The 25,880-nt window shown below is 45.0% G+C and overlaps 1 protein-coding gene across 1 annotated transcript; it reads right to left on the reverse strand.

Moving 5' to 3' along the window:
- Positions 1-16,784: 16,784 nt before the first annotated feature.
- SRD5A2 (steroid-5-alpha-reductase, alpha polypeptide 2 (3-oxo-5 alpha-steroid delta 4-dehydrogenase alpha 2)) lies at positions 16,785-20,845 on the reverse strand. The gene is given in 4 exon segments (XM_009331027.1): positions 16,785-16,851; positions 17,432-17,582; positions 18,627-18,728; positions 20,650-20,845. Coding segments are annotated over 4 exon segments (516 nt in total).
- Positions 20,846-25,880: the final 5,035 nt, after the last annotated feature.

Raw genomic sequence — 25,880 nt, forward strand, 5'->3', positions numbered from 1 at the left:
TTGCTGATTTAAAATGTGTCTTTTCTGTCCTTAAATCAGTTTGGGACAGGAAGGTGCTTTCTGGATCTGATCCGCTGTCACCCCTCTGCTGTGCATGGCAATTGAGGAAGTACTGTAGTTAGCAGGTTTGGTGTGAGCTGTGGCACTGAAAAGACCTGTCTTTGCTCTAACACTTAGTTTGCCTACATGTGTTCCTAACCGAGCAGCAGAAAGATGACAAATGCTGTAAGGTCTGGCTTCAGCGAGGTGAGAACCTCTCAGTACTATTAGTAGCTTGACCAATGCCATTCAGGCTTTTAATTTCATAATTTAGGGACACCATGTCATCTACTTACAATCTACAAAAAGCAGTCACTTAGAAGTGAGGAAATGAGGGATTTCAAATATTTTACGTTGCCCACATAAGCAGTTTTTTGCTCCTCAAGTACATGCATTTCTTCACAATGCAATAACCTTCATGTTAACCCAAAATTAATATTGTTCTGTCAATAGCAAGGCTGAGAAGGAATGCGGATGTACCTTCAAGGGAGATGATTGCTTCTAGAAACAAACTGGTCATAATGACAGGATTTCTCTCACCTAACTTTAGCCATATGAAAGATGAGTATCTAGTGTGCCCAAAAGACTGTTCTTCTTCAGCTATGCTGACTGATCCATAAGTCAGATTTCCCTTGCTTTACAACCCTGCAGTGCCCTGGACCTTACACCCTCCCGCCTACAGCACCACTGCCAATAAATTAAAGAAGTCATCTGGGCTCCCTGTGTAGCTGGAGGAAAGAGTATGCGGTTCAGGAGACGTTGTTTGTCCCATCGCAGGAGAGGCACCTGGGTGGGTCAGCACAAATGTCCCTCTGGGGTGCCTGATTATCCCTCTAACATTAGAGGAAACCTAGACAAATTGCAGGGAAGGGTGCTTCATTTTTAGATAGCAACCGATGGCTGGGAGGAATCACTCTGTTCATCAAGGGTTGGGAAGCTGCTGCTACTACACCTTGTTTAGTGCTTGGCCAATTAAATCTTAAAGCGAACTTCTCCCATATGTTGCGCTTGTTAGACAGCTCTAAGACCTTCCAATTATCCATACTGATCATGAAAAGAAAGGCACAATAACTCCCCAGGCACAGGAGTCTCTAATTATATATTGCACTTCTTTATAGGGAAATTCATGGCCCACATTTGCTTACCCTTCCTTTTATGTTTCTTTTTATGTTTTTGCAGGTGAAGGTAGGTGGTTGCTTCAATGTGTCTAAAATGACCAACATATCAAAACAAACTAAGGGTAAGCTGTGCTAATGTGGACATACCTTACACCAGTTAATTAAGAGCAGCCAGTTTCTTTCTTTTCAGTTTTTTGTTAGCTGATCACACAAGAAATTCCCAAGTTCTCCAGCAGCGTTTCATTTGCCCAGCCTTTTTGGTAACTGATGTCCCTCATTGTGCAACATGAAGGTCACACAACGAAACTGCCCACCAGTCAACAAAGTGGGATGTTCATATTCTGGTAGTAGCACTTGGTCTGCATTGCACATCTTGAGAAAACTGGGGTTATACTTGCTGGTGTAAACAACAGATACTCCTTTACATAGGAAAGGAATAGAAGTTCCTGCATAGCATGTGTGCAATGTGGCTGAATTGTACTGTTCGAGCGCAGTGGGTTTTATGCCTACAGTTTTGTTGATAAATCTCAATGGTCATTAGTCCAAAATCAAGCTTTTCCCACAAAATAAATAGGAGAATTTATTCAGATCTGAAGTTGCATTTCTGGTCTCTCTTACAGCTTTGACAAACCCCCATCACCTTTCATATTGAAACAAAGGAATAATGAGTTTGTACATTTGGAATAAAAGAAATTAATCCTAAAGAGTAAGGTCTTAAAATCTAACTTTGAAGTACAGTTTCCCCGTGATTTCTGGTGCAGAGGGATTTTTTTAACTCCGTTTATGCAGCACAATAGCAACAGGCAGTGCACTGGAACTGAGAAGTGGGTTGTTATGCTGAGGCGCTGCAAACTAGCCTGTAGATGCTTTCTGAGGTCTAAAATAAAAACACTCCAATAATTAAGAGGTGGGTTGTTTCATTGACACCAAAATCACTCTGCTGACTACAGTTCATTATCACAGTGCAAATACTGCATGTGTAAGGTGGTTTATACCATGCTCAAATTTGGAGTGCCCTAATTTAACATAGCTTGAGCTGGGAAGGGATCAATTTGACATTGTTGGTATTAGGCATTTTCCTTAGTGGTTATAGTCTCCGCATGTGACCTTAGGTCAAAAGACCAAAAGGTGTAAACTAGAAAACTTGGAGGCAATCAAATCCAAACTTACGTAGCGAAAACCCGAATGCTGGAAAATAAAACCTGGAAAAGGAAAATAAATCAGACTGGCTTCTTTTCATAGGGAATGTGGTCATATATGTTGAAACAACTGTCACGTACAGATTTTTAAAAAGCTTGCAGTATCTGGCAGTTCCTCTCTAAGCAGACAAAGCAAATTACAGAAGTTCCTCATGGCCGTGTGCAGGGGAGCGCAGGATATCCGTGTTTCCTCAAACCGTCTGCAACAGTCCAGCTCTTGAAAATATTTGAGAGAAAGTCATTTCCCTGTGCAGGTGAGGTTTAATGACAGTATGCCCAGTTGTGTGAGAAGCACTGCTGAGTGTGAGCGACTAATACATTTGCCTGCACAGCAACAGCAATGTCTAATTTACGGCTGTGTGAGCTGTCTGAGTAGCTCAGCCCTGCAGCCTTTTATTCTGCCAGATGCTGATCACCTCCTGAGAGGTGCTAAGACACTTCATTTGTCAATAGGTGCTTGGCACCTTGCAGAAAGTGATCAGCACCTTGTTGGGTTTGACCCACGAGTACTGAAGAATAAAGGTTATCCATCCTCTTGCGTACAGAGACAGATAACACAAAGCCGGTGCCCTTGAAAGAGCCACTGTGACCTCTGGTGTGAGCAATTTAGAGGAGGAGGTGACCTCTGGTGTGAGCAATTTAGAGGAGGAGATATCACTCAGTCTGCTGAATCTGGTCATTAGCTGCTGGAATAAAGATTCACTGTGAATAAATAGTCCTTTTAGCTTCTCCTACTCCCCCATTTCAAAGCTAGAAAGTATTTTTCTGGAAGTGGCATAATGGAAATGAACTGAGTGCCACCAGCTTGAGGGTCTCCCTGGGCAGTCTCAGGCATGGGGCAATGCCCAGCTGGGCTCTGAGGAAGGCTGTGGAGGTTAGCCCCCATGCTTCACCCTCCTGCCTGGCTGCCCCCGCCTGCATGCATGGGTTGGTTTGTGCTGGGATCATGTCCCTGGCATGGCTGGGGCAGCTCCCAGCACTGGCACTACCTGACCTGTATCAGACTTTGCTTCTTTGCTTGGGGCTCCCAGGAGCTTTCTGGGGGCAGGTCTTTTCCCTGCCAGAGAGCCCCAGCTTGTCTATAGCACCAACTCTGTTGAAACACATCACCTGAGGCGGGGATCAGCTGGATTGTCTCCCCATCTCCACTAGAAACTATACCAGCAGCTTGTACCACGCTAATTAAACAAGTCATGCAGCTTCCAGGAACAAAATGGGTGCTGATGTCCTACAAGAAGCATTTAAAATGAGTTTGTTTGCTGACTTGTGTTGCTGTTCCTTTGCTGATTATAAGAAAATATTTCTTTTAAGTGAGGAAACAAACAGTTATATTTACTATTTTCTCTCTCATACTAGCAAACGTTTCTGCTGCAGGTTGTATGGCTTTCAGCATCAGCCAGTGGGAAAAACGTGGGGTTACCTGAAAAAATGCTGACAAAGTAATTTATTTTCTTGTTTCTTTGCCCTCTCCTTACACTCTAAGCCTCAAACAGTGGATGAATCCAGGAATTATTTCAACAGCTCAATAGGGATGCAGGGCAGGGTGCTGCCTCCCTGCCACCAGTGTCTCCAGCAGAGCCAGCTCCTCCTTTTGGGTGCCACCGCATGCAGCATGACTGCATGGGACCGGCCATGCTGCAGCACCCGTGGCTGGCACCCTGGTGCCAGGTAACTACATGGTATTTAACTTCTTCCCGTGGAGGGTTATTTCCATTCAGAATTTCATAGGATTCAGAAAAGGACTGAACATGTAAAGGCTAGCAGGGATTTCCAGAGCAAGGAAAAAAAGCCAGTACTTGTGTCCTGTTAGACACATCACCAGTTATGTGATCCACAACTGGTTGTGAGCAAGTTGTATGATTTCACTTACAATCATTTATATTATACAGTATTGTCTAAACCAGCACCAGTCAGTGAGAGGACTCCGGTCGGGGATCTCACTGAAAGCAAGTTTTGCCTGATTTCGCTGACTTGTCCTGCAGTCCTAGAGGAGATCCCAGATTTCTCTGCAGTCTCCCAGTCACTTCAGTGTGCCCCTGGCTCTGCTGCTGCTAGCAAACAGGCTGCTGAGCCCTTCAATTTGTTTGGATGTACCTAGCTAAAAAAACTAAGTTCAACAAGTTTGGTCTAGATGCAGTGGCTGAGATCAGAGTCCTGTTTTATTAGCCTTCATATAAAGACAGGATTATACTCAGCCTGTCTCACAAAGTGCTTGCAACTTGACAAACTGGAAGGGAAACAGCTATAAATGAGAAATGCCTTGCCAAAATTCATGCAACTGATCAAATGCTGAGCCAGAAACATTAGCCAGGTATCCCAGTTCCTGCCATCACTTGTTTGAGTAGACCTGCTTCGAACTGGGTAGCAGGTGGATCTGTGTATTTATTCATACCACTGCCTGCTGCCTCTTAAGAAATATGCTCAAAAAATTACACTGCTAAATTAAATATGCTTTGGAGGAATTGCTGGCCCCTGGCTGAGCAGCACTTCAGCCAAGGAACAGCTCCAGCAGCAGCTGCTCATTCTGGATGATTAACATCACCTTCCTTGAATTTTGCAAAGCTAACAGCATATGAGGACCTACCGAAGGGCCAGATGGCACCATTGACTTCTAGTCCACATTCACCCTTGATTTCAACAGAGAATTCTACCTAAAAATAATCGCTGTGACTTGGCCCTGGCTTTGGAGAATAAAGATGCATAGATTTTTCAAGCTATAAGAGGCTAGTTCAGTATTCTAATCCCTCTTTCTGCATGAGAACAAATCACTGGATTTTACCTAGGCATTTCCGCATCAAGATCATGACTTTTGGTCGAATGACAAATTATACTGCTACAGAATGCATGCTAGCTAAGCACCTCTCACTTCAGCTGGAATTAAACCGTGGAAGTCCTTCTCCCCAGCCCCTGCCCTTCTGAGTGAATGTGGTTTGTCCCAAAGTATCACAAATTATTTTAGCTCCTTGCATATGTGACAGATTCTAGCTGCTCTGCACCTTCCACTTTATTAATCAAAATCAGCTCCCTGTGAAGGAGGATTAGGTCTAGAATTTGCTTTTGACTGCATTGCCCATTAGGTCTGCCAGAAAAAATGTACCGCTGTAACTCAAGAAACATAACCCTGGAGACTGATACACTGGATCCCTGGCATGCACTTAGAATTATGTACTTAAGAGTTCTGATGTGGTTAATCCACTGCATTTTTAATAAGGGAATTCAAAGTCCTTAATACTAGTCTATCTCTTTTAAGACTATTTTGTAGTAAGCTGATCCAAATTGTTTCACCTCAGCCTGAAGCCTTTTTGGACAGTACCAGGATATAGCGCAATGTACCAGTGAGATAGACAGAGGGACAAAAGTGAGGTCCTCAGAATCAAAAGGAGAGAAACAAAGAACCGAACTGTGGAGGTTACATACGGTGTTAAAGCCCCACAGCCAACTGAGGGAAATCAGGGGTGATGCTGAAAACAGTAACTGAGCAGCTTGGCTGCAAAAAAAGAAGAAAAATCAGAACTCAGGGGTTGCCTGTACTGAGAAGGTGATTTTTCTTCTGTGATAGGGATTGGGTTTGCTCAGCAAAGGTTTAGCTGCCCTGTAGGGCTAGCGCTACATGGGTTGCTGGTTGCTGTACTACCCAGGCTGCCTTGACAGAGCTTCCCCTGAGAAAACTGTTCTTGTGGCCACAACATTGAACAATTATAAGAAAAAGCTGTGTGCACCACCAAAATGATGGTGTTTCCATCTACTTCATCAGCTCAGGTAAGGAGATGTCATATTTCTGAACCAGACAGAGCTTGCAAGTGTCTGCCAGCAGCAGAGAGCAGAGCAGGCGAGCAGCCATGCGCAGGGGAGCCCCACTGTGCCAATTAATTGTCACAAGGCAGGCATTTTCTCATGGCTCAATGTAGGACAAATAAATAAAGTTTCTATCAAGAAAGCGACTTGCTGCCAAGAGGGAGAAGGAGTGCAGTTGTTGATACAGCAACAGAAAAGGACTTGTAGGAAATCTGAGGCAGCATCCCGACGAGTGACAAGCAGTGATAATTTCTTCTGCTGCTGCCCTTCTCCCTAGGTTAATGAAAGGGATAGGTGTGGTTTCAGGACCATTACATCTTCATGTGGCCAGATTATTCTTTTTACTTATTTGGGTGCCAACCATGGGAAACAAGTTCGATTCATTGCACAACTTTTACCATTTGGGGCATTTTTGTGTTTGGTCTGTTATAAAATTCTGTATGGGATGAGCATCAATAAGGCAAAAATTACACTTGTCAGAGGCAACAGCTGTTATACTTGTGCTTGAAGAGGAAGAAAGAAAGTCTTTTTGCGATGACTGCCAACAACTTCTTCATGCTTTTTGGATAAGAGTGAAACAGCAGCTGGTACAGACACATGTTCCTCTCCCTCCCCATCTTGCATTATTAGCAACTGTTAGTGCAAGTCAAAATGATAGTCATTTACTGGTAATAAGTAATTTTATCTGAAAATAGTTAATTCCCTACATGTGTGAACACGTTTTCACATGGAAAGATACAAATTAGTTATGGTAATTTTATTGAAGTAAATGGGGTTTTAGGCTGTTTGGACCGAAACTTGTGCAGCACCTGATGTTTATGGCTATAGCAATAAAACAATCATGGTATTTTCATCAAATCATTTGAATGAGAGGTTAGAAACTTGTAATGCACTGTCTGAGAAATTAGTAACATGACAACACTCTGCATTAAGCAATTGCAGCATTGCAGTTGGTAGGAAGTGAGACTGTCGACATATCCTCAGACTGAGGGACAAAAACATCACCAAAACACACTTCGCTGCGATTGAAAAATCCTTCTGGTGAAGAGAAATAAAAGACAATACCAAATGGTTTCAAACCCAGCATCAAGAGCAGGTCACACGCAGTGCTTGGCCCGACTCAGGCAACGTGCTATTGATGAGCTGCTCCTCCAGCCACCTGCCTTCTTCACTCCTTGATCCTCAGAGAGGAACAGGCCCAAAACACCTTTGCTTTCACCATTTCCACTCAGGGTAGTCTATCATTGCTTCTGTTATCTTCCTCAACTCAAGGAAGAAGGGGGGCAAATAAATCCGTGTCCTATCTTGGGTGCATTTTTTTTTTTCCAGGGGAAGGAGTCTGCTTTATTCTTTGAGCTCTTCTGAATATGTTTCTTAGCCCTTCCTGCCATTTCCCATGGCAGCAGCCGGGCAACACATTTTCATACAGAAGGACTGTCTCCAGCAGGATGGGGAGGGCATTGCATCCACTTCAGGAGAGTGAGCGTGCACCTGGTTCTCACAACAGCTTACCTGTGACAGCTCTGGCTGGAGCCTGGTACCAAGAGCTGCTTCTTGCAAGGATCAGCTGCTAAAGCTGAGCAGTTCTCCAGGCTGGACAAAGCCTCCACAGGAAGTCCTTCCAACTCCCACAGAGATCCCTTGAGCAGGTGTCATGTGTGGTCACCATGGTGCATTAATCAGACACAGGACTATGATGAGTCCCCAGTGCGATACAGACATGAAACAAGGTAAATATAGTTGTTGGATGTGTCAGGCCAGGCATTTGCAGTAGGCTTTGGTGCTATCGCATAAAGGCAGAGGTTGGGCCCTTGCCTGCAATCCCGTGACTAAGCCTGGTCACTCGTGTTCAGGGAAGATTAAGTCAGATGGAAACAGGTGAATATTTGGGACATTTTTTGGCAGAGAATGTGCTAAAAGGTGCCAAGAAGAAGTCACTGCATCCTTTGCCGGGGTTGCTAGTGAGGAGGGAGCTGGAGCCTCTCCAGCCCCACCACTGCCTGAGTCGACCATACCAGCCCTGTGATATAAGGCTGCAGCGGGCCTGTGAGCCAGCTCCACCTCTGAGTCATCGCCCTGTCTCCAGCATGGCCGTGAGTCATCCCTCCTTGGCTGTTCCTCCTCTCAGAGTTTCAGCATGGCAGAAAACCCCAGACAAAAGTGTGTTGGGTAGAGGAAGCGTGGTGCTCTCCTCAGAAACTGTCACACGCTCGCTACCCTCCTGGGGGATGACCAGGCAGACCCGCTGCTGCAGTTAAGATCTTTCCCTCTCTGTAACGTACTAATTGCCCAGGGCATCTGGCATAATCAAAACCATCCCTTTAATTTACTCAAATTCCAGTTTACACAGTTCCCAGTCGCTGCTTCACCCAGGGGAGCAGGGATGGCTGGGGCTGGCAAAGAGCTCATTATGTCCTCTGCGCAGCAGCAGTGACACAGAGTCAGTAGACCTCAGACAAGATGGGCTCACAGCTAGAAAAACTGAGGAAACATGGTGCTATGGCACCGACTGCCCCAAAAAGCCAGGGCTTGGCCAGAAGGTGTGGATCAGTTTCACTGAACATTGGTTGCAAATTAATGATAACAATTAGTTAGATGTAACCAGATGATGTCTGGATTACAAGAACAGAAGAAATCTAGCCAATGGGTAAGTTTGGGGCAGCATCAGAACCCACCTTATCTTATAAAGGAAGCCCAATTAGTAAACTTTTTCTTGGTAGCCTTTCTAGCCAGGCGTCAATCATCCAGTCTGGGATAAGTCAGAGATAGACTGGGTCTAAACAGAGCCCTGGCCAACAGAGATTCCCAGGGCAGCATCGACCACTAGCATCATCCCACTTCAGGGAACATAACACCATGCTCAGAGCAAGGATGATGCCCTGAACACACAGAGCTGTCCACTGCTACCCATCCAAGCTGATGTTAAAGGTGCTCCTTAATCCTTAGCCTGAAGAGCTAATTCTGGGGGTGACTTCTCTGGGCAGGGAGCACTGGCCCTACCGTTGCCTTCACACCATCCTGAACTCCCTCCTCAAAGTCCCCAGTCACGCGCATGTAGCTTTCCTGTTTCTTACTGTCATTGAACCTTATATGGTGCTCCTCGTCTGACCTGGGCTGACCTCCCAAGCAAGCCGATCCTGCCATGGACCCTCTGCCCTAGTCCAGGAGCTGACCCTTTTGTCCCTCCCAGGGGGTACAAGGAAGTTGCCCCTGTGTTCGCCTCCTCTATGACCTGCTGAAGGGTGGAAATTAAGCTCTCTTCTGGTCTCTTTCAACTTCATTTGCTTTTAGAGCAGGAAACTCCGTTAGTTTTCTTTCCTCCACAGGCTTATATTCACATCCTGAGATTGTAGGCTGCATGCTGGATAGGTGCATAACGGAAGTTATGCAGGATACAGGCTTGCATCTCCCAGGGTGGCAAAATCCCAGCTTCAGCATCCCAGAGAGCCTGAAGCTCAAATCCTCCAAATGGAGGGCAAATGCTGAGATCCATTTTAAAGGCAGCAGAGGAAAAGCCCAAGAGGGGTGGCAAGAGATGGCAGGGCATCAACCCCACAGAGCCAAGCCACAGCTCAGGGACTGCCAGCTCAGGTGGGGTCTGAAGGGTGATGCTGGACTTGCTGACACAGACCCAAACAACACACGACACATTTCAGAAGACTTCAGAAACCTTGGAGGGGATTGAAGGAGAGGAAACTCTTCACGGAGGTTGTTCTTGGCACATGAAGAAGAGAAAACCAATGCAAACCTTAAGTTAATCAAATGGGATCAAATGGTGCAAGGTTTTGCCATCACGGGATGCTGAGGGAGGAAGAGCTGTGTGGATTGGCCTCCACCCTGCCAGAAGGGCAGATACTCTCAGCTGGGCTGCAGGAGTGGCAGTCTCTACTTGAGCTGGTGGCTAAACCAGATTGGAAAGCGTCACTCTGATAACAAAAAGAAGGGAAAGGCATAGGGGTACAAACTCAGTCTATTCTACTCCCCCTTGTAGGTAACGCACTGAGAGCCCAAGACCTAGGCAGAGAAGAAATTCTGAAACTACCTGTGAAACAGCATCTCAGTCAGAAACAGGGGAAAATGGCAATATTGCTTTATGTAAAGAAACTTGCCTGAGTTGCTATGGCTAACACATGGCTGGATGCTGGGTAGGAACAGTGCTGAAAATCACTGGCTACAGGCCACTAATACATGTGAACAGAGAAAACGTGGGTGAAACCAGAGCCTTGCTGAAGTCAGGAAGAATTTTGCCATTTGATGTACTGCAAAGTGTCAGTTGCCAAGCCTGAGTTCAGCCAATGTTATTAGCACAGCTCCAGGACGTCCATCTCAGTTTTGGGACAGTCACCACGTTTTGCTGTTTATGACTTTGTCTACAGATATACTAATAACCACTTGGGCTCAGGCTCTAGCTTGCTGGCTGTGAAGCTGTATCACATGTAAGAGGACTGCCTGACATAGCTCAGTTAACACCCCCAGAAACATTTCTCAGTGTGCAAGGCTGCCAGGACACGTGAGGGTAAGGTTTCACCCCGCTGCACGGAAGGCAGGATTACTATGTTCAGTGCTGAAATACACATTTTCCTATTTACTACCAGAGTGCCAGTTCTAAATTCCCAGCAGAGGGAAAAGAGGATTTAGACCAGGTGGTTCCATTGATGCAAACGTATTTTAATTCCTCCAGATCAGCTTTTTATCCCAAGAGTGATGTTTGCTGATATTTTAAAATTGTCTGTAGGCCTGCCGGAGCCAGCTTCCCACGTCTCTTCCAACCTTAATGATTCTATGACTCTATGATTCTATGATCTCTAGAAATCCACCGTGAATGGCATTTTCTTGGTTTCCTCTACTTGAATGCCTTCCAAGTTTGTAATTGGTGAAAGGACAGGTTTTCTGTTCCTGTCAAGATCTGAAACACAGATTTTCTGGTCAAATGGCAGAGATACTATTTTGGCAGAGGCAGATTTCCAAATCATCTGCAAGCTGCTCTCTTGCTGGGGAGACGGGAGTCATTTCAGGAGTTTCCATCACAGAAAACAGATTCACTCAGGGCTGCGCGTGTGTACCTAGCCACGCTGGGCGAGGAGGGCTTTGCTCTGGTGTAACATCCCGAGCTGCGGCAGTCCCCTATTAGGGAGGACAAGGATGAGAAAAATGAGGATGAGGATGTGGATGAGGAGGAGTCAAGGTCAGGTTGGATGGGGCTCTGAGCAACCTGATCTAGTTGAAGATGTCCCTGCCCATAGCAGGGGCATTGGACTAGATGACCTTTAGAGGTCCCTTCCAACCCAAACTATTCTATGATTCTATGACTCTCCCGGGGTTACCGGAGAGCTGAGTCCCCTTCACAGGTGTGATACCCAGTGTCCTGTGCGCAGGGGGAGCCCGTGGCCAGCTCCCAAGGTGGGCACAGCATGGGGGCACAGAGGGCTCATGGAGCTGCTCCACCTCTCATCACTTGGCTGGGCAGGGGAAACCCACTCCACCCAGACTCAGTTCAAGCCCAAGCAAGGCTGCTGTGAACCCAGTAAAATGAACCCCTCAGCAGCCTCCTCATCTTTTACCACACAGCGTAAAAATGCAATACATCCCCATGGAGTGAAGGGCCTTTCCTCGTGGCAGCAACATTTCAGGGTGAAAAAAATTCAGCCCAAACAAACATGATGTGTTTGGTATGGTAGGGAAGTGTGGCCGTGACAATATTATGTGTAATCTCACATGGCAGACTTGGGAAAAGTAGGCAAGTAGACTGGAAAGCAACCTGGCAGGCGCCTGTGATGCTGGAGTTGATATGAGAAGTGTTCAAATAGGATAACTCAGGTTCTGGGAATGACACTGCAGGTCAGAGGGCCCAAACACAGCTGTCTCCTGCCTGGCCATGAGCAACACATATGCCAGTAATGGATGGATGTGGGCTCGCTGGGGTGTACTTCTAGTATCCCTGTCTCCTATGTGGTATTGTAGGCTTCCAGCTTGGGTGTTGTGAATCACTGCCTGGAGGAGCTAATGTCTCCACTGTCTCTGCTGGGGGGGGAGAAGCTGAAAGGCATGGTGGTGGGATTATTCCAAATATCGCATCAGTTAAGCTCAGTCTGTTCTCTTCTGAATATGCAAAGGAACTAACTTAATGAACTTCTGAAAACTGGGTCTTTTTCTTTTACCTTTTAGACTTACAGCACTAAAGACAGGTTCATTGGAAAGGCACTTGTAACTTGTGGTAACATAAACCAGAACCAGACCTGAACGTCTTCCTTTACTTTTCCAGGTGTTACCATTAGGCACTTTTTGATGTCTGCCCACTGACTTTGCTCCCACAGAGATCAAACTTGCTACCTCTGTTTGTAGTGAATGATGGCATATGCTTGAGCAGCTCAGTGGCCATCAATGCCTTTACTCACAGAGTGTGGTACTACTCATGAGGAACCGGTAGGCCCTGGCCCTGAATTAGTATCAGATGTTTGTGTTTCCTAGATCACGTTACCCATGCAGGGACAGCAGTGCTTGGGTTTGAGAGGAGGCGTCTCTAGAAAAGCCTGCTCTGAGAAATCAGACTGGTTCAGGAGGACCCCAGAGGTGACAGAAGTGAGGATGTGAGGCTTCCAGGACTATGCTTGGATTTAAATGAGACCCTATGGTGATTTGCATTAAAAAGGATTTTGTTAATTTGACGAGTGACTCAAATACAAGCAGGCAATCCCTCTGCTGACAGCAAATGATCCTAAGATTCAATGGGTAACATGTATTAGCCTTTTTCTGTGACGAAATGTCACAGAAATATCTCCTTAAGGTGTATTTCAGTGCATTTGGATACCTTATATGTCTTTAGAATATTTTGCAATATTATAATAACTCCGTCTCCCAAGAATATGCAACAGGCTGTATCTTATTTGTGTATATTGGTATCTACAGGCCTCAGCTGAGTTTGGGACTGCTTTGCCAAGTACTATGAAAACAAATCCTGGCCTTCAAGCCATTTCCAGACACAAGCAACCCCAAAAGTGGTGAGTAACTTGCTGAAAGTCGTCAGTCAATCAGTGACACCATCAAAAGTACAAAACAGATATTCCTGAGCCCAAACCATTAGAGCACTCTACCTACCTAGGGAGAGTTCCTCGGTATTTGTGGTTCCAGGACACACTGTGGTTTGGTACTTCTGCAGAAACATACAGAGCTTCTGGCCAAGCATGAGAGGCTTCATGTTCCAGGAGAGTAATGGGAGCAGGACTGCAGCTCCCAGATGAGAGCTTTTCCTAAAGACAGTCACTCAGGGGCCAAAATTGTTTTTTTTTTTCCTTTTGTGTAAATATATTATGTAAATTATGTACTTTAAAACAATAGCTACAAATGCCCTACGTTGCCTGGAGCCGGTTTTCTATTGTCTTGAGTGACCTCTCATCTGAAGCATGGACTAAAGCCAGGCGAAGGCTGAAGTGTGTGTGGCACATAGAGATGGGAATGAGGGCTGGCAAGTGCCATTGTTCTCTTTGCCTCCCAATGAACAGCGTTAAATTCTGTTTGTGGTTGTCAGAAGAGATTAGATATCTAAATTCTGGTATCAATAAGTGGTCTGTCTGATCACTTAGGTGCAGAAAATGTGTTTCACAGAAGAAACTGTCAGATGCATGATTAAGCCATTTGTGTATTACCACAGCAGTATAGTGCATGTTTACGGAAAGTCAGCTTTTGAAAAAAAACACTTGAACAATACAAAAATAATTAAATTAATAAGAGTCCTGGGGATAAAGGATTCATTTTCCCAGCAGGCTGCCAGCCAGGATGAAGGCTGGTTTATCAGCTCCACATAAGAGAGGTCTTTCTCTCAGAGCAGCAACACTCAGAGCTGTCCTGAGGAAGGCCCTCTCCAGGGGAACAGCACCCAAACATAAATGTTTCTCAAAGATAAATGAAAACTGAAATGTGAATGATGTGAGGAAACCAAACAGAAAAACAGTATTGCAAAAAGGGGAGAAAAGGAATGAGCTATTATTGAGCTATTATTTTAAATGCTTGCCAGCGGAGGACACTTCTGTTAGCTTTTGGCGGAACAAAAGGATATTGCAAAGAAAGCCAGAAAAGTGCTGCTTTTCAAAGCACTTTACAGTCAACTCTGAAATCATATGTGTACATAGCCTCCAGAGGCTTGAGCAGAGAGATATGAAAATGTCCACTGTGTTTTTTCTCCCAGAGACAAGGGGAATATATATTTCCTTATAAAAATAAGGGATGATGAAAGAAATTTCTCAGGAGCATTGTGGCCCCAGGTGTGCTGCCCTGGGGCATTCCCGTGCACAGTGGGGCAGGTTGATGTCCCTGCAGGGAGGGCAGCAGCCACCAGCCCCATGGGGGAGCTTGACATGGGGAGAGCCTGTGTCTCCTTTCCATCACAATTAACTGCAATCGTTGTTTGTAGGGGGTTTAAAGCGCACGTGTGTCACTCCTGCTCTCCAAAAATGCCATGGGAGGGCGCAAAAGGAAGATGGTGTAGGGGTAGGGATACCAGGCTGTGGGGCTCCTCAGCCTGCAGGCAGGCCATCTCCAACCTTGGGCCAGCACCAGTTCTCCCACTCTGATCCCCAGCTCCTTGCAGTGGATATCCGGGCCTGGGACCAACAGTGGCAATAACGGTCCATCTGATGCAAATATTAAGCAAGACAAAATAAATGCCTGTTCTGACAGGAGGGATAGTAGGAGGGACAGAGAAGTCTGCACAAGCCCTGTTCTGGTCCAAAGGGTGAGGCAGAGCTTGGTCCCTGCTCTCCCCCTGGCTCAGAAGTAGATAGAGGATACAGCAGCTAGGAACACTGGCACCCATGGGCTATTTGCTCTCTCATCACTTGCGAGGCTTTGGGGGGAAAAAAGCGCAAGGAGGAATCATCAAGGAGGAGCTGCTGAGGCGGGGAGCTCTGGGGAATATGGCCGCTGCTCACACAGCATCTGCTCCCTGGGGAAGAGGCCATTTCCTCCCACCTGGCATCCTCGTCGCCTCCAGCCTTTCTATCCCTGAATTCACACCCAGCAACCCCCTTCCCAGTGTGTTTCCACATGGAGGATTTAAATAAGAAAATAAAAGGAAAATACATTTGTGGTGCTGATGTGAAACTCATGGCCTGTGCAACAACAATTCTGCTTGTGCCTTATTTCGTCCCTCCCTTACCTTTGCCTACACATGGCAAAGGGTCCAGCTCTCCTGTGCGCTGTACAGGGACTAGCACAAGGGGACCCAGCCTCAGCTGGCTGCTATGCTCTACGGTAATGAAGACAATTAATAATACAAGCAAAGAAGGGAGGGTTTGCCCAGAAGGGGGAAGCCAGCGTGAGCAGGACTTGGTAAGCAACATCACAGAGACTTGTTTCTGCAAACAGTGAGTCATAGGCTAGCACAGCTTTGTGTTTTACATAAATTTTATTGTGTTTTGGAGAATATTGTGTACAGTCAGTCAGGTTACTCCAGCAGCAGGTAGTATGTTTAGTATGTACGGTCTGGTCTTTTTCTTTCCAGCTACTCAGCATAATTCCTAGCAGGATTTTATGCTCTAAAGGGTAACTAAAACTATCAGCATCCGTGGGGATGTCTCTTCCTATTGGGGTTAATGACATTTTTGGGAAAATTGCTAACTATATTCTGAAATTAAGAAGAGACATCCTGTGTTTTTGTGAAAATTCAATAATATCTCTGTATCATTTCCTAATACAGGTATCTGAAAATGTTCTCTGTAGACAACATGTACTGCCAGTGTTGGAGAACATTTTCTTCAACACAGAGCTTTTTATTTGTTGTAAATTTTGTCATATATCACCATCTCAAGTCTTTTTATGAATAACAATTGAGTGGTTTTGAGTGGACAAATTTTTATTCTGAAAAGAGCTCTGGATTTGCAAGAGAAAAAAAATCCTAATGGAGCTGCAATTGCTTTAATGAAGTACATTTAAAAAAAAACCTGATGGCTGAAGAGTAATCATCTGACAGCGAGGAGAGTATTGCTTAAGGAAGGAACACAGACATTGTGCTTGTGAGTGCCAGCTTAAGATACTTCCATCTCCATGTACTTTGCATCACCTCTGTGCCATGGCACACTGCTCCCAGCCTTGTGCCAGCACAAGTATACTCTTGTTGCATTATGGTTCTGGGAGCTAAGCTGGCTTTTAAACAAAAAATAATGGGCTGAGTTATTTTCCTGGCAAGGGAGACCCCTAGTCCGGTTTAAAGTGTGGCAACACCTAGCGCAGTGCCGGCTGAGCGAGGGCACATGTACTACAGCATGGAAGAAGCAGCTGCAGAAGTGCTATAAATTGGAGTGGCTGCTGAAGATTTTCTCTGAAGTCACGGGCTTACTTTCTACTTTTCTGCATCAGTTTTTAGCCAAAGCTTTTTCTCTGATGTCAGTGCAGTTATATACCCATTTTCCATAGGTAGAACTCCACTGACAAGCAAACATGTTGTTTGGGGAGTCCCTTTGCCCACAACTATCTGCAATTTCCCCTGTAATTAAAAACAAGAACTTCAGTTCCAAATTGCCTTCTTGTCTGTTACAACCACAGGTTATCATTTGTACAATTAATTATAGGCAGACCTAACATTAAAACTAGGAATTGAAAAAAGGCCTATAAAAACAGAACACAGTCCATATTTCAATCATTAAAAAACAAAAGGAATCAAGGCTTTCCTTGATTTTGGATAGTCCGTAAATGTCTTGAGATAGTACCTGAAAGAAAACAAGCAAGAGAGTGAACCTGCATACATACAAGGAAACTGTACAGTTTCAATACAGCTCAGTTGAGGAACTGTAAAACTCCTCCAAACTGCCTTGCTTTGTAACCTCTGTGTGTTACTCTGCAAAAGAGCATTCCAAAACTATTTACACCGGGTTATTTAATTAAGTGAAAGCTGATAATACTGTTAAGGTTCTAAGAGACCTAAAGTAGAAACTTTAGGAATTCAGAGCAGGGGACCATATCTACTTGAAAGGACTGCAGAGGTTGCAAGGGATCCCTTAGGAAAGGTTGACATTTACAAGGCTCAGTAAAAAGAGGCTTTAACATGGCGGAAGCAGTGATGTAACTCATGTTGGATTAAATGACTATCAGGCCCACTTGACTCAACAGGGGCCCCAGCTGACTGCCTTACTTTCACCCAGTCCCAAATAAGCCGACACATTTCTTGTACATAGTATTAAATTTCACTTTTATCTTGAATCCTGGCCCTGCTCCTCTGCCCCTCCCTGGCATTTTGCAAACTGGACTCCAAGGGCAAGCAGCAGCATACGGCAAGAAACAGTTTGATACCTGTGATGGTGATAAGCACGTGGCCCGATGCAGCAAAGAGTAAAAAAGGCAAAGGCAAAGGCTGGTAGGGACCAGGTTGCTATGGCAAAACCAAACCATTCCACAATTTCTCCAAAGTAGTTGGCTCCAGAAACGTAGGTGAACAGTCCCCCTGCATCGACAGACAGAATATGTTATTTTTATAGTCATCTCATGCACATGGAAAGTTCTTTCCCATAAAGTCAGCAGCAGAATACGCTACCTTTCTTATTCAGAGCCCATAACAGCAACCTAAACCCATTGCCCTGAAGCCCGTGGAGCCATGCCAAAGGAGGATCTTGTACAAGACTCCTGTACAAGAATCAAAGGTGATTCTAACCCAGAGGCTTCCAGCACTTTCACAATCATTTATTTTCATTTGGAAAAGGACTTAAGAAAGCCCATTATTAGATTTAAATTAAAATTATTAACATTAGTCAATTCTCTTCAGGCCCTAAAAAATATTTTGCAACTCCACTACCTTTGGGGAATGCAAAATCTGGATCTCAGTTTTGCATCTTAGCTATTCACATCTACAAGAGGCAGGTAAGTGTTGGAGGTGAGAAACTCGGGGGGAGAGATATTACCATCCGTAACAAGGCAGCAGAAGGCGTCAATACCAAAACCAGGAAACTCCTGGATCCCCATCCATATTGCTCCACAGAGCTAGACATTTCCTGGCTCGCCACTCTGGCCCACGGTCACCCTTCCTCACCAAGCCCCAGCTTGAAGGAGACGGAAAGGAAATTCTGCACCTTGCATCCTTGGTGTTATTTTTTTCCCCTAAAGTTTACACTTTGAATCTCCTTTTTGCCATGTAAGAAGTCCATTACTACTTCTTCCTGGGCATGGAGAAGACTATTTCCTTCTTTGCAGCTGCCTTTTACAAGGCTAAAATCCTCTTCCTATGTCCCACTTCAATCTTCTGTAAATTACCCAGCCCATTTCCTAAAACCTCTCCTCACAGCTCATGCTTTCCAGATACTCTTGTTGCTTCTCGTGGACTGTCTGCAGCCAGCTCACGCTGGTCCCTGCAGCTCAGAGGGGCACCTGAACCGAGTACCTGTGTGATACTGGCATCTCTGCTTTTATTGTCGCTTTGCTGTGAATTCAGTCAGAAAACATTATCTATCCTGCTGCCCTACTTTCTCCAAGGAGATGGGGGATAAGAATATACCTTGAGGAATCTTGTAAGTGACTTCCCCGGGTTTCCTCAGCTGGCGCAGCAGCAGATCACTGTGAATGTTGATTCCCATTCCCAGCAGAAATAAGAGGAGGCCTAAGAAACAAACACGAAATGGATTAGAAAGACAGCTCTGCCTAGTTATCCCTACTCAAGCACATATGTGAGGTTTATCTTTGGAGCAGGCAGATAGGAGACCTGATGTGAGGTGGGTGGATTCTTTTTCAAGTCAAAAGATGTGCTGCTACTGAGAAGGCTACTGAACAGGAGAAGCATAGGTGACTGGTGACGAATAACCTTATATCTATGTGTCTGTTGTGGGATCACAGTCCTCTGGGATCACCTGCATGGGATAGCTTCAGTGTGGAGGGCAACTCTGGACAGAACAACGACCATCCTGAGCACACTGGTTTGTTAGTGCGACCAGAGCACTTTCAGCTGGTGTGAGAAAAAGCTGAACTTCCCAGCTTGCCATAGTCACCATTTATTGAACATCAAGGGGGGGCACAAAATACCCAGCTGCCACTGCTGGCTGATGGCAGCCAGCCGCAGCTGTGGACGTTACTGCAGAGTAACCACTGAGCTGTAGGCAAGTACCATTACTCTCATTTTACAGCTGAGGAAAGAGGAGCGGAGAGAACACAAACCTATCCAGCGCATCACTGAAGCCGGGAAGGGAACCTACGTCTCAGTGCAGCTCAGTCCACTGCCAGCGAGGCTGCTTGGACAGAGCTATGGGCATGCACACGGAGCAGTTACTCGCTGAAGGATGCTGACAGCTTCTGGCCAGAATGATTCATTGACCATACTCCATTTAGCTGAAAAACTAGAGGCATTTGATTGAGAAACTCTGCAGGTGACATGCCCTACAGTCCATGGCACATTAGACACTGAGAAAACCACCTCTGACAATGATTGGGAAGCAAGGAAAGAAATAGAGGTGGTGTGTGCTACAAAGTATAGAAAAAAGACTAGGTGCTCATAAAACCTCAACACTTCCAGTAGCAACAGAAAGTTGATAAGAGTCTGTAGAGCAAGAATATATTGTTTGTTTTTTATTTAATATTTCAAGTACTGCTAATGCTGATTTCTTTTTTTTTTCATTAAATATATATTTTATTTATCATGCAAATTATGTGATGTGGTGTTTTCTTTGTTGGGTATGGGAACTCTTACTAAACAATGTCCAGGATTTTTAATATGTGACACTGTCTGAAAAGACTGAACTTGCACCCACAATCTGAAACAGGGTACAGAAAGTACCTTGGTTATTTTGTACTTGTCATATCCAAAACATTTCCTCAGACCTCCATGTTAATCTTCATTTCTATGTGTGCATTTAAAAAACATCTTCTGTGCAGCACCATATGTGTAATGCCACCTAGCTGCTCTTGCTCAGTTATTCTCTCAGGGATTTTACAGGGTGAAATTCAGCTAGGCTATTAAGTTACGGAATATAAAGGAACCATATTAACATACAACCAGACTGTGCGTGATCTCTAATCTTCCCATGTGCCTTAGACAAGAAAAAAGAGCCCTTTGTCTCTAAAGCCTCATTATGCTGGGGTTTTGCCCTTCTTTTCTCTCTCAGTTGGAATAGCTGCATCAAGCGCAAAGCTCCCTGGTGGGGAAGAGAAAGACACAGTTTGCGCTTGCACATGGCCACTGCTGGGTAGACACTTCTGGCTGAGTAAGGGCACATCCCCATTCAGCTGAGGCCTGAGATTGCACCTCCACAGCCTGTAGCAGCAGGAGGCTCTGGACTGGTGTCAGTAAAACAAGGCTGGTGATTTGAGACTAACACATAACATCGTACGCCTTCAAAGGTGGCTGCCTAGCAGAAAAAAGAAAATGTCGCTGCATATTTATTTGTTTTATCTGGGCCAGCAGGCAGGTTTTATGTTGATTTCCATCACAACTGATTTGACTTACATGTTCAGTGAAGATTAGGACATAATTCAAAATGCTTACAAATTGCTTGGAGATTAGATCTTGGGAATCCTGCAGCTGTAATTACCTGATGTAAATCTGATGTCGGTGCACCAATCGTTTGGATATTCAGCACAGTAAATCAGGTAATACCCCTGGAGGAAGCCATTATAGATACAGAATAACATGCCAAAGAAAAGCAATTGCAGTGGGAAAGGTCTGCCTCTAGTGAAGAAGGGGTAAATAAATGTCCTAAGGTAAATAAGAAAACAAAGTCAGCACATTACTCATGATAACATTGTATTTGCAATTTCTCTGCTGTAGGAAAAAAACTTTAACAAAACACAAAATACAAAAAAGGTCAATAAAGATAAAAAAATGGAAAACAACTGCAACAAAATAAGATCAGCAGCTAATGGGAACAAGAAATACTGCAGATACCCACATTTTTCTGGTCCTTCAGGACTGCACACAAGGTGCGAAGCTAGAAATCTCATCCAGATTCACTGCCGCCTCGGGAATGTCTCTCTGCCTTCCTTCTCCCTTGTAGGTAAAATGAGGAACTCGTGCCCACAGACAGCATTTTCATTTTAAGACCTTGCTGTAATGCTGCAGAGGGCCGAGCAAAGGATGCTGTGGAGGCACATGGGCACACTGATGTTCAAACCAAAGTAGTGAGGGGCAGTACCAATTGCAATATTGATTCCCCAAATGAGCATTACTATGCCACAAGCACTGTGGAGGAGCTTTGTTATGGAGAAGACATTCCTGATCCCACTACGAGGACTGATCCCTGAGGGCTTTAGCCTGTGGTGGCAGGTGGAGTTGAAGGCAGTGTCAAGACCCCTCTGGCTCTCTCACCCCCTGCAGTATATAGCCTAAGCTGTAATCCCCTTTCCCAGCCTCTCCCACACCACTCAGAGACCTCCGCTCATCTCCAACACACAGCAGCTCTGTCCTACTCTGCTCGGACACTTCAACGCAGAGGCAGAGCAATGTTGTTGGCTGCTTGGGGGACCTGCTTTGCCTTCAGCCCCTGCCTCTCCTCCATGCTTTCAAACTTTTCGTTACAATAAGAAGAGCTAAAACCCTAAGTTTAATATGCTAAACGCCAAGATTTCCATGCAGCTCCAGCACCTCGGGCTTCCTTAGAGAAAAGCTGTGCTAACACTAGCATTAACATGTGTAGCAATGGAGCAAATAATTTGTGCTTGTATAGTGTTAATTTTCATATATCTTTGGTTCAGGTGGGTGTATCCCCCTTGATACTTTGGACAATCCATATCATCCTTGGGATAGTGAAATGGAGAAGTTATATTCATATTTGTTAGGTATTTTCTTACCTGGCCAATTATGTTCTATATGTGGTAAAATCTACACTCTTAATTTCTTTCTTTGGCCCTCTTGGGCTTTGGATGGTGCTCATCATATGAGTACAAAAGCATTGTTGATAAGTAATCCACATCCCGGGTTGCCAATATCAACTTAAGCAAGCTGAGGCATAAAATGTCATAACATTATAAATCTAGATTAAATCATACTGAGCATGTCTGAAAGTGAGTAAGCAGAGTACAAGCAACAACATGTTAATGTATTCACTGCTTTCCAAAGCAAGGTAGGACAGATTTTCAGCAATTAAGACAGTTGTGATACAGAAGTGCTAAACATTTCTAAATATAGTGAAACCTAAGAGGTATGGAAAATATTTTTCAGACAGTGGTATCACATTTGTCATATTTATTACAGTATAGAAAGGAATGCTCTTTGGAGTAATGTTACCAATAATTATTGGTTTTGCCCTCCGGGAATGGGATGCTGGAGTTACGAGTAGGCGAGACCAACCTTAGCAATCCGACCTGCCTGTTGAAGTAATATTGACAAATTGGACCTGAACAGCTATGAGAAAAAGTGGGAAACTTGCAGATGGAAACTTGGGGAAAGCAAATTGTATAGAAGAGAGAATGATATCAAACCACACAAAGAGAGTTTAGGAGGGGAATTTATACAGCAGATTGAAGTAGGACTTGCACTGCTTTATTCTTTCTCAAAACCAGTTATGTTTGAGAGTCTCTTAATTTTTACAGCTGATGCAAACAGAAGTTTCTAGCACGAGCTGGCATTTCTCAGCTCCCAGTAAAGCTGATTGTTGCCATGGTGCTTCCCGATGCTGCTGTTGCAGGATAAAGGTTATAGGCCCTTGAAAGGTGACTTATCCTGCAGTAACAGGAGGGTAAAAGTCAGCCATAGACCTATCTACCATGGATGCGGTGGATGCAGGACAGAAGGAACCTGCATGCGAAGTATAAGTACAATTGCAGGGAAGCCAGGAGACATCAGCTTTTTTTTTGTTGAGGAAGTGAAAACCTGGCATTGCTGAAATCCCGCCTCATAGCAGTTTTGAAAATCCAAGTCTGGATTTCATCCAAGAATCCTTGTTGTGGAGCAACTTCTCCAAGGAAATCTCCTTGGGTCTGTAAATCCAGAGGCCAGATTCGGTTCTCTGTATCTGAAAAATGCCCTAAGTCTTTGTTTTAATACAGCACTTGTCGGCTTGTACTACATAGCTACTTGAGGGTGCACAAAGTATTCCTGATGGGTTTTGAAAAAGCAACAGAGATAAAGCAGGGACGTTTGATAGGTTTAAATATTCCATGGAAGAGTCAGCATCTCTGCTGGAATTATTTTGCAGTGTGAAAATCAAAGGGGGGCTGGAGGCCACTATTTTAGAATAACAGAACAAAAACTGGCCTTTTGGATTTAGACCAATGACAAATTTTACCTTTTTCTTTCAGTGCAGTATTGATGACTAATCCTTTATTCCTTTATTATCTTTACTGGCCAAAGGCACTGCATCTGACTAAAACATTGCCAACAGCTTCTTTTTAAATGATTGAATAATAAATTATTCATCTTCTTCTCCATCATTTATTTTCCAGAAGAACAGGTTTTGAAGAGAAAATCATTTGACATTTTATCAAATTTCATCTTAAAGGTATTAGTCCAGCTCCTTGAAAACTCCAGAGACCCTCACCCAAATGGGGGGAAACTATAGGTTTGTTCTTCTTTCCACAGAAGGTGGAAATCTTTTCAGAAATGTTACCACTAAGAGTGGGCTCTCAGTCCTCCTCCAACAGCTTGTTAACTGGAGACGTTTATGCTGCTGCTGTGTCTTCTCCTCTCCAGGGCCCACATGCAGTAGGTCAGACAGTAGCAGCTCATATTTTCCAGTCTGGAAACTCGAGGTGTTTCCAGTGCTCATGAGGTGTTTTATACCTGGGGCAACTGGGTCAAGGGCTCAGGGCTGGTGGCTAAGAATGGGGGGCACCTGGCTCCCTCCCACCCTGTGGGTCACCAGCCTACTGCTGTATCTGCCCATCTAGCCCTCTGCCATCAGGCCCTCTCCTGGGTCTAACTGGGAGGAACTAGGGGCCAGGAATCAGAGATATTGCAAAAGCAGGCAGGGCTGATGTGGTGCCTTTCCCTTTGAAGGCGGGTGCTGGCCATAACCCAGCTTGTCCTACCCATGCTGGGGCACTGTCTGAATGCCCTGGCCCATCCCCTGTGACCTTGGCCAGCTTCTGGAAGAGAGTTATGGACTTCTCCTCACCAGGGCTGCTCTGAGTCCCTGCAGGGATTTTTCAGCTCCCCTTGGTGGATGGGAGGCAGGGCCTGCCCTGCATCCCTGGTAAGGATGAACCAACATGCTGAATGGTGCCTGAGAACCACTTCCACAGTCTGGACTCCACACACTCTGGTTCCTCACTTGTCCCACCCAGATGTACAAAAGGTGAGGAGTGCTGGTGGTCCAAGTGAGGCCAGACAGCCAGGCCCCCACGAGGGTGATGCCTTCAGGGCCCTTTCAGCTCATGTGTACACTGAGCTGACTCCATGGCCGGCTGGGGCCATGCATTGGAAAATGCTCCAGTGAGCGGTGGGTATGGGCGCAATCATTGCAGGGGTCACACAGGTGGGTGAGCCGTGCCCCTCCTGCAGGGAAGAGACACCCTGCTACATCGAGAGCATGTGTCACAGTCCCTTTTCTCACTCCCTGGAGGTGCTCACTCCTTGCTGAGGTGCTGTCTGCAGTTCTCACCATTTTATTGGTACCTTCTCAACCAAAGGCCTCTCTAAGTCAGAGGACACCTCTCTAGACTTTTTGCTGCAGCTCCCTTCTTCGGGGGGTGCTTTCAGTTTTCTTCATTTGTACAAATATCTGTACCCCAGGTGATAAGCAAAACTTACATGATTTGTGTTACACTAACTACAGACCAGTCAGACCTGAAAGAACTTCCCTGCTATCAAACAGTGGGGTTTCCTTCCATCTGTCTTGTGCACAGGTTGAAAAGATTGGTGTTCAAACCTGGGGAGATTACACCAACCTCAAACCAGTTTTATTTGCACCAACAATTAACAGCATAGAAGCCTTTGCCATAGGTTGTCACTGGAATCACATTGCTGGGGAGCTGCTGGCACCCTTGGCATACCTGACTGCTTGGATGAGCGTCAAGATGTTCACAAACATGATGGACTTCTACCTGGGGTATCTGTGATGTCCTGCACAAAGCCTCTAATTATTCTGGAGACTTATGGATGTTACATGACATGTCCCAAAGACATCTGCTGCTGAAGAGTCTGTGCTAAAATCTGCACATACTTTCTCTTTTTGAGCCCAATCCTGTAGGTTATTTGTGGATTGCACTCTGAGGTAATTTTTAACATTTACTATTTTTGAGTTGTGTTACACTGATTCTCATTGAATACTTATAGGAGAAGACTGTCAAGTCTATTCTCGATGTATAGTCAACACCACAGCACAATCTGGCACCTAATTTTCCTGTGCCCAGTTCAAAATTTTTCAGTCATCCCAGACTGGGTTTAAACTAAATGTAACAATTGAAGTGTCAGTTCCGAGCAGCTGGCAATCTTGCTATCAGTTCAAAGGGAAAGTAAAACAAAATACCCCAAAATACTTTCAAAAGTGAAACGAAGCATTTTAACCCTCCTCATCATGACATCTACAGATGCCCCGGCATCACAAACTGGCATAGAGCCTCCTCACCCCTCATATTCCTCTCCTCAAACATCCTACCCTGAGGTGGTTTGCCCTTCCCCGCTTACTCTTATGGACTCTGCAGTAGCCCGAAAAGGTCAACAAACCAGGAATATTTAAACAAGTAGAGCAAGTAGGTTATTAGCAGCCACTTGTACTGTGTGGGGTGGACCATGTCCCTTTTGCTAAGAAGGTGTGAACAGTGATACATGCTCTGGCACAGCCTCAGGAACAAAATCTGAGCTATGACCCAGGTCACACTCACACCA

Source organism: Pygoscelis adeliae, unplaced genomic scaffold, assembly GCF_000699105.1.
Source record: "Pygoscelis adeliae isolate BGI_AS28 unplaced genomic scaffold, ASM69910v1 Scaffold218, whole genome shotgun sequence".
Lineage (NCBI taxonomy): Eukaryota > Metazoa > Chordata > Aves > Sphenisciformes > Spheniscidae > Pygoscelis > Pygoscelis adeliae.